Raw genomic sequence first — 10011 nt, 5'->3', positions numbered from 1 at the left:
TGGAACTAGGGTTACCATATATCCATTCTGAAGTAACTATCCCTTGAATTAATTGTTTTCATAGATTTGATAACATGTGATGTCATTATATGATATAAAAGGCACTGTCCTGATTCACTGAGTGATTGACTCATAACGCCCAGTCGAAACCACTGACGATAGTGCAGTATGTATACACATTTCCCATCCATATTTAGTAACTGCGCAAGTATAGCCGGGTCCGCTAGTTGCCTATATTTCTGTATGCAATATAATATTGCCATCACCAATGGCAGAGGGTAACAGTTTAGCGTTCATAGAAAACTCTTTATTGAATAAACATAATAATATTCAAATGGCCAAAATATTCTGTAATAACACACAAATACTGTCCGTACAGCAAATATAAATAGCAAAATTTTTACTAACATTCAGTTTTCAGCGAAATTATTAACATGTGTGAGCAAATCATGCTGATTTAAGCCCGTAGTTTAAGTGCTTTTTGAAACTCACTAGCATCTTGTGTAGTAAGCGATGGATTGTTGGAATGTAAAGAATGGGATGGAGTTGACGAACTAGAGTAGGGTGGTCTGGGGGATTGGTTACTGTACGGGGACAACTCGTGATATGATGGCAGCTGAACTGTGTTGGACTGTTGAGTTCTCACAGGAATGTTCAGCAACGAGGCCTCCATTTCTGTAACCACACGGAAAATGTCATTTCTGATGACATACTGAGATGACAGTGGCATGCATCTGGTCATCTGGTACATTGACATGAAGAAGTGGTACAGAGAATCACTTGGAGCACTCGTTTGTGCCAACAGATTTCTTCTTTCTTCTGATCTCCATCTTCTTCGTTCTTCATGTTGTTCAATGCTTCGTTTGAGTAACCCAGCAAAAGTAGCTTTCTTCATTTTTTTTGCAGATGTCGGTTCTTGTGGCGGAGGTGACATTTCAGGAAGTGCCCATGATTGAAGTTCGTCCCGAATACTTCTGGTTACCTGCTGCATGTTGAGTGATTCCTCACCCTCGTCGACTACATCAGTTGGACTATCAGTGACACAATTTTTTGATGTGGTTTCATTATCATCAGTGTATTCGTTTAGGTTCCCTTCTCGTGTTTTACTGGCCATATATGGTTGTAGAAATCCCATCTGCTTTTGAAATTTCCATTCTTTAAGCGATTCAGCTAGTGCCCCACTTTTAATGGATTTTTGCTGTCTTCTGAGAGCATCTCTGAGCGAATGTCTCAATTTCTCCCACAACGCTTTTGCTTCAACACCTGCAACAACGATGTCAAAAGAGAATTACGCTATGTCAATTATTCACTTTTTAATTGAAAAATAAACAAATACAGCTACAAATCTATCGCTGCCTTTTTAATTTTTTTCTTTTATGTTCTAGGTATTTGGCGACAGGAAACACATACAGAACTATTGCATACAGCTACAGAATGGGAGAACGAACGGTCGCTAACATCGTGTCTGATGTATCTCAAGCTGTATGGAAAGTAATGCAACCAATATTTATGCCAGAACCCACAAAAGAACAGTGGGAATCAATCGCAGCTGGTTTCCAACGAAGATGGCAATTCCCAGACTGCATAGGCGCCATTGATGGGAAACGTATAGTAATAAGAAAACCTGGTAAAACTGGATCCCCCTAGTTCAATTATAAACACACTGTCTACATCGTGCTAATGGCTACCGCAGACTACGAGAATAAATTCATTACTATTGATGTTGGGGCACAAGGGAGTTTCAGTGATGGAACCATTTTCAATGCAATCGTTTTGACGAAAAGAATGATGAAACACACTTTACAGCTTCCGTCACCTGCAGCATTACCTCCAATACAGGAGGCAATGCCATTCGTATTTGTGGGCGATGAGGCATTCCCTTTATGTGAGAATTTGATGTGACCTTATCCAAAACGAAGCGTCACTGACCATTATGAAAACAAAGTGTTCAACTATAGACTGTCAAGAGCACGGCAAACGGCAGAGTGCGGTTTTGGTATACTTGCTTCGCGTTTCCGAGTTTTTCGAACACCGTTTGAAATTAAAATAGTGTTATCATTCCCCCTATGAACCATGTACCTTACTGTTGGTGGGGAGGCTTGCGTGCCTCAACGATACAGATAACCGTACCGTAGGTGCAACCACAACGGAGGGTATCTGTTGAGAGGCAAGACGAATGTGTGGTTCATGAAGAGGGGCAGCAGCCTTTTCAGTAGTTGCAGGGGCAACAGTCTGGATGATTGACTGACCTGGCCTTCTAACATTTACCAAAACGGCCTTGCTGTTGTGGTACTGCGAACGGCTGAAAGCGAGGGGAAACTACAGCAGTAATTTTTCCCGAGGGCATGCAGCCTTACTGTATGGTTAAATGATGATGGCGTCCTCTTGGGTAAAATATTCCGGAGGTAAAATAGTCCCCCATTCGGATCTCCGGGCAGGGACTAGTCAAGAGGACGTCGTTATCAGGAGAAAGAAAACTAGCGTTCAACGGACTGGAGCGTGGGATGTCATATCCCTTAATCGGGTTAGAAAATTTAAAAAGGGAAATGGATAGGTTACAGTTAGATATAGTGGGAATTAGTGAAGTTCGGAGGCAGGAAGAACAAGACTTCTGGTCAGGTGAATACAGGGTTATAAATACAAAATCAAATAGGGGTAAAGCAGGAGTAGGTTTAATAATGATTATAAAACTAGAAGTGCGGGTAAGCTACTACAAACAGCAAAGTGAACGCATTATTGTGCCCAAGATAGACACGAAACCCACGCCTACTACAGTAGGACAAGTTCATATGCCAACTAGCTCTGCAGATGATGAAGAAATTGATGAAATGTATGATGAGATAAAAGAAATTAATCAAGTAGTGAAGGGAGACGAAAATTTAATAGTCATGGGTGACTGGAATTTAACAGTAGGAAAATGAATCAGGGTTTAAGAATCATGAAAGAAAGTTGTATACATGGAATAACCCTGGAGATATTTCAAGGTTTCAGATAGATTATATAATGGTAAGACAGAGATTTAGGTTTTAAATTGTAAGACATTTCCAGGGGCAGATGTGGACTCTGACCACAATCTATTAGTTATGAACTGTAAATTAAAACTGAAGAAACTGCAAAAAAGGTGGGAATTTAAGGAGATGGGACCTGGATACACTGACTAAACCAGAGGTTTTACAGAGTTTCAGGGAGAGCATTAGGGAACGATTGACAGGAATGGGGGAAAGAAATACAGTAGAAGAAGAATGGGTAGCTCTGAGGGATGAAGTAATGAAGGCAGCAGGGGATCAAGTAGGTAAAAAGACGAGGACTAGTAGAAATCCTTGGGTAACAGAAGATATACTGAATTTAATTGATGAAAGGAGAAAAGACAAAAATGCAGTAAATGAAGCCGGCAAAAAGAACACAAACGTCTCAAAAAATGATATCGTCAGGAAGTGCAAAATGGCCTAAGCAAGGATGGCTAGAGGACAAGTGTAAGGAGGTGAAGGCTTATCTCACGAGGGGTAAGACAGGTACTGCATACAGGAAAATTAAAGAGACCTTTAGGGAAAAGAGAACCACTTGCATGAATATCAAGTACTCAGACGGAAACCCAGTTATAATCAAAGAGGGGAAAGCAGAAAGGTGGAAAAAGTATATAGAGGGTCAATACAAGGGCGATGTACTTGAGGACAATATAATGGAAATGGAAGAGGATGCTGATGAAGATGAAATGGGAGATATGATACTGCGTGAAGATTTTGACAGAGCACTGAAAGACGTGAGTCGAAACAAGGCCCCGGGAATAGACAACATTCCATCAGAACTACTGACGGCCTTGGGAGAGCCATTCCTGACAAAACTCTACCATCTGGAGAGCAAACTGCATGAGACAGGCGAAATACCCTCAGACTTCAAGAAGAATATAATAATTCCAATCCCAAAGAAAGCAGGTGTTGACAGATGTGAAAATTACCAAACTATCACTTTAATAAATCACAGCTGCAAAACACTAACGCGAATTCTTTACAGACGAAAGGGAAACTGGTAGAAGCTAACCTCGGGGAAGATCAGTTTGGATTCCGTAGAAATGTTGGAACACGTAAGGCAATACTGACCCTAACGACTTGTCTTACAAGCTAGATTAAGGAAGGGCAAACCTTCGTTTTTAGCATTTGTAGACTTAGAGAAAGCTTTTGACAATGTTGACTGGAATACTCTCTTTCAAATTGTGAAGGTGGCAGGGGTGAAATACAGGGAGCGAAAGGCTATTTACAATTTGTATAGAAAGCAGATGGCAGTTATAAGAGTCGACAGAATGAAAGGGAAACAGTGGTTGGGAAGGTAGTGAGACAGGGTTGTAGCCTATCCCCGATCCTATTCAATCTGTATTTTGAGCAAGCAGTAAAGGAAACAAAGAAAAGTTCGGAGTAGGCATTGATATCCATGGAGAAGAAATAAAAACTTGGAGGTTTGCCGATGACATTGTAAATCTGTCAGAGACAGCAAAGGACTTTGAAGAGCAGTTGAACGGAATGGACAGTGTCTTAAAAGGAGGGTATACGACGAACATCAACAAAAGCAAAACGAGGATAATGGAATGTAGTCAAATTAAGTCGGGTGATGCTGAGGGAATTAGATTAGGAAATGCGACACTTAAAGTAGTAAAGGAGTTTTGCTATTTGGGGAGCAAAATAACTGATGATGGTCGAAGTAAAGAGGATATAAAGTGTAGACTGGCAATGGCAAGGAAGCGTTTCTGAAGAAGAAAAATTTGTTAACATCGAGTATAGATTTAAACGTCAGGAAGGCGTTTGTGAAAATATTGGTATGGAGCATAGCCATGTATGGAAGTGGAACATGGACGATAAATAGTTCAGACAAGAAGAGAATAGAAGCTTTCGAAATGAGGTGCTACAGAAGAATGTTGAAGTTCAGATGGGTAGATCACATAACTAATGAGGAGGTATTCAATAGAATTGGGGAGAAGAGGAATTTGTGGCACAACTTGACTAGAAAAAGGAATCGGTTGGTAGGACATATTCTGAGGCATCAAGGGATCACTAATTTAGTACTGGAGGGCAGCGTGGAGAGTAAAAATCGTAGAGGGAGACCAAGAGATGAATACACTAGAGTAGCATGGAGAGCTGCAACAAACCAGTCTCAGGACTGAAGACCAGAACAACAACAACAATAACAACAGCGTTATCAGTGTTGTGAAGGCAGCTTGTGTGTTGCACAACTATTTTATTACTTCTAAAGCTGAAATAAGTGGAGACGACACTATGGAGGATTATAATCAATTGTAACACGAAGTTCACAAAAAGTTTTCACAATTCGACAGAACTTCACTACAAACTTTAACACTACAGGAATAGTTCCTTGGCAAAGGGAAAGTGTTTCGAAAGGAAAGTACTGAGAAACTAAGAAATCCATACAGATCCGACATAATGTTTCAAATACATAAATTAATTCATAACATTTACGTCATGCTTCTATTTTGTGAAACAATACATTGGTACATGTTAATTGCAATGAAAGTCTTTATGTTGGGATCAATATTAATTAAAATTGAAATTCATTTACTCAAAAAATATTATTATTATAAACCATCCCGTACAGCCTGCAAATTCAACCACCTCACACTAACACCACCAGTTTCCAAACCTTACCCATGGTCTTGCCTTTCATATCGCTAGGCCTGCTACAAGTGGTCCACGTACACACACAGTACCTACTGCCCCAGTGTAACGACTGTGCAGCATGTGCGCCGACTACGTGGATGTACCAGTGCTGGAGCAACCCCAAACATGCCGCACCAACAAAAGTTTTAGTTTGATAAAAATAAAATGAATATTTCTCACTTGCCTTTATAAAAAGTAGAGAACTATTACAACACTGAGATAGAAGTTAAAATTTGTGACCTCTAAACAATGTCCTATTTTTCCAGAAGGGTTTGTGCATAGCATGGTATCCCTTCTTTTCGGCTTGCTTTCATTTCCTGATAAGTGATACGCTACAAGACACCTGATTCCATTCGTGAACAGTTGTTTTTAAATATGTCCTTGCCAATATTCAGCAATAATAAAGAATAATCCGAGATACAAAGAAGCCGATTGCTATTCTTTTAAACATAACAGTGGTGTCGTTTAAGATTTCAGTGCAATTATTTTCACCTAATCTGGATTGTTATCGTTTTGTTTGTTGAGACCATGGTTTGAAGTAGAGATGGGCAAACTGAAACAACTGTTTCGAAACAAATAAAACATTACAATGTAATGTTTCGATATGCTGTTTCGAAACAGTGAAACAGTTTGTGTTTTGTAATTTAATAAACCTACACATTTGATCATCTTGAATGTCTATTGTATAAGTGTGTCTATATAAAAACAAATGAGGTGCGAGAGCGCTAATCATATCGCAGAAAGTATGAAACTATCATTTAGACGCCTTGGAAGTTTCGTATTTCATGCAGCAAATGCGCTGCTTTCGTGCCGTGTGACTTTCATACTTTTGAATTGGCTGAGGACAACCATAGCTGAAGACAGAAGAACCACCACGAACGGAACTGGAGGTGGGAGCAAACTGCAGAAACTACGGATATGCTACTGGGATTCCCACATTCCGTTAGTATGGATAATATACCCATCCTGCTAATTTCCATGCACACAAAGGGAACCATTGTGGATAATAGGCACAGTGACTATAGACTTACAAATAATTCGAATAAATAACAAAATATAACAAAAAAATTGTCTTTCAAGGTGTTTTGAACCGTTACTATAAATTCACCATACTTGCCAGCCCTTCCCGTTCACCATTACACTGTCAGTGATATGTCAAACTGATTGCTTGCAATTATACCTACATCAAATTTATATATATGTCTAATAACTGTCACTCTACGGTTTTTTTTATTCAAAATGTTGTAGGCTTACTTGCGCTTCTTAATATGATTACTGGACATGAACAGAGAAGCGTATGTTATAAAAAAGTGTAATTTAACAGAATGATTTTCACATATTTATTATTTTGAGTGTGAATAGTATGCGTTGTTTCATTGTTTGGTTAGTGTTTATAAAGCAGATGTTACGCCATTTCGGAATAGGACAGTCAGCTAGAAACGAAGCTTTATTTTCGGATATCTTAAGCTTCATGCCATTGCTTGTCAAAAAGATTTCGACACTCTTGAAAGTGTTTCACGAAGTGGTATGTTGTGTTTCAGTACCTGTGCCGGGCCCGAATCTCCTCCGACACAGAGCGGAATGAAACATCACTGTTTCGATACAATTAGTTCGATCCAAGCACAGGTGGACTGAAACAGCCTTATTTTCAAACAATGATACAGTTTCTGTGTCTGGCTCGAGATCGAATCTGGTCCGGTTATCCGAGACAGGGGCGGAATGAAACACCACTGTTTCGAAACAGTAAACCACAGCCGTTCCGAAACACTGAAACAGTTCCGCGTATCGATACACTGTATCTAAACATAGAAACAGTGGCAAGTCTAGTTTGAAGGATACCGGAGCTTTTATTGTTGACTGACGTGGTTGTAAGCCCTTATGTGGGAGAGATTTTTATTAAATTTTGTTTTTTACATGTTTAACGAAGTTTGGTAAGAGTGGCTGGCTAGTTGGCTGGTTACAGGTTCTCACGCCGAAGAAGGCACGAGGAGGACGATATGGCGTGAGTCAGAAGGGGCAGAGTAGCTGGTGAGAAAAGCCCTTGCTGTCGGCAGGGCTACTGTATATACGGGGTGTTACAAAAAAGTTTCAGGAAACATTCCTCACTCACAGAGAAAGAAAATATGTTATGTGGCATGTGTCCGGAAACGCGAGTCATGTCAGAGCTCATTTTATTACTTCCCTTCAAATCACTTTAATCATGGAATGGAAACACACATTTGCACTGAAATGAGGATTGAAACATTGTTGGATGAACCATTCGCAGAAGTGTACCCGTGGAGGCCAATCACCTGCTGATAGTGCCTGCACACGCTGTACATGGTACGGAAACAACTGGTTCTCCCGTAGCACTCTCCATACAGTGACGTGGTCAACGTTACCTTGTACAGCAGCAACTTCTCTGACGCTGACATTCTACTGCACGTAGAATTGCCTCGTCCATTGCAGGTGTTCTCGTCGTCTAGGTCTTCCCCAGTCGCGAGTCATAGGCTGGAATGTTCTGTGCTCCCTAAGACGCCGATCAATTGGTTCGAACGTCTTTCTGTCGGGACACCTTCGTTCTGGAAATCTGTCTCGATATAAACGTACCGCGCCACGGCAAATGCCCCGTGTTAATCCATGCATCAAATGGGCATCTGCCAACTCCGCATTTGCAAACATTACACTGACTGCAAAACCACGTTCTTGATGAACACTAACCTGTTGATGCTACGTACTGATGTGCTTGATGCTAGTACTGTAGAGCAATGAGTCGCATGTCAACACAAGCACCGAAGTCAACATTACCTTCCTTCAATTGGGCCAACTGGCGGTGAATCGAGGACGTACAGTACATACTGACGAAACTAAAATGAACTGTAACAGGGAGAGTAAGCGTTTCCGGACACATGTCCACATAACATCTTTTCTTTATTTGTGTGTGAGGAATGTTTCCTGAAAGTTTGGCCGTACCTTTTTGTAACACCCTGTATAGCGAGAAGTGGGTAAATTTCATTATTAGCAATTAACAGAATCCGTATTTTCGCATACAGACATTAGCAGAAACAGAATCCTATTAGTCATCAGGACTATCCAAGAACAAATCAATTTAAACAGTGCTCATAGAACTTTGTGTCATTCTCAAAGACGTGGTTATATCCACGTATTCCGTGTTCACTGGTAGATATGGAGGGCTACACGCTAGTAAGGAATGGTATTGTAAGGAACCTAGGCATCTTCTTTGATAAACATTTAACCAGGACAGAGCACATCACGAAAATTTGCTATAGAGTTTTAACAATGTCAATGCAGAATGTTAACAACGAATTACAATGCAACTTACCATTTCGTATGTCCGTTTCCTTGGCCACTTCCTCCCACTTCTCTGCTTTCAGCTTCGTTTTCAAGTAATCTTTGTGGCTTGTATCATACAGAAGTTTGCGAACACGTACGGCTTCAATTAGCTTTTCCTCCATTTCGAACTACCAACAGCCAGAACCACCGTGAGCCTCGCAGTAAACTGCGTACAGGAGACTGCGATCCGCAGGGTGACCAACCGCAGGAACTGCGTCACGTCACGTCACGCTGCGCTCTCACGTGCGCAGGACCCTTCAGTTGTGTGGTTCGCAAAAGCTCACCGTGAGTCACCCTGCGTCAACGCACGGACCTGCGTCTCATCTTGCGGCCTGCCTTGGCTGTGGCGCCACGCAGTTTTTAAGCAGAGCTTTGCATAGTTGACAGCGTATCCAGGCACGACCATCGACACGGTGTAAGGAAAACCGTGATTAATCCGAGCAGGTGACTCATTTCCATTGAACAATGGTGCAATGCCGATGGGTACATTAGATTAATACTTGTTCCATAGATCATGAATACGACACTTCGTAATGATGTGGAACATGTCAGGTTAATAAAAGATGTCTGTACAAGATTACACAAAATATTGCATGACACTAATGTTTAAGTTGTTGTTGTTGTTTTTTTCCACTTAACTTATATCTAAAAATTCAGCCAATGAGTAGAAGGAGTTGTCATCTAGAAATTCTTTTAATTTATTTTTAAATGTTAGTTGGTTGTCAGGCTTTTGATGCTGTTTGGTAGGTGACCAAAGACTTTTGTGGCAGCATAATTTATGACACTAATGTTTAAGTTGTTGATGTTGTTGTTGTTGTTTTCCCCTTAATTTATATCTAAAAATTCAGCCAATGAGTAGAAGGAGTTGTCATCTAGAAGTTCTTTTAATTTATTTTTAAATGTCAGTTTGCTATCTGTCAGGCTTTTGATGCTGTTTGGTAGGTGACCAAAGACTTTTGTGGCAGCATAATTTACCCCTTTCTGTGCCACAGTCAGATTTAGCCCTGCATAGTGA

The 10011-nt window shown here is 40.6% G+C and overlaps 1 protein-coding gene across 1 annotated transcript; it reads right to left on the bottom strand.

Annotated features, from left to right (window-relative positions):
- Positions 1-354: 354 nt before the first annotated feature.
- Positions 355-9144, bottom strand: LOC126281281 (uncharacterized). Its single transcript, XM_049980104.1, has 2 exons — positions 8986-9144; positions 355-1263 (listed from the first exon to the last, which is right to left on the bottom strand). The coding sequence occupies exons 1-2, from the start codon at positions 9116-9118 to the stop codon at positions 458-460; spliced, it is 939 nt and encodes a 312-aa protein (XP_049836061.1). The 5' UTR covers positions 9119-9144; the 3' UTR covers positions 355-457.
- Positions 9145-10011: the final 867 nt, after the last annotated feature.

The sequence above is a fragment of the Schistocerca gregaria genome, chromosome 7, assembly GCF_023897955.1.
Source record: "Schistocerca gregaria isolate iqSchGreg1 chromosome 7, iqSchGreg1.2, whole genome shotgun sequence".
NCBI classification, from domain to species: domain Eukaryota; kingdom Metazoa; phylum Arthropoda; class Insecta; order Orthoptera; family Acrididae; genus Schistocerca; species Schistocerca gregaria.
Note: the sequence above shows the minus strand (reverse complement) of the source record. Positions and strands in the feature narration are given on the sequence as shown.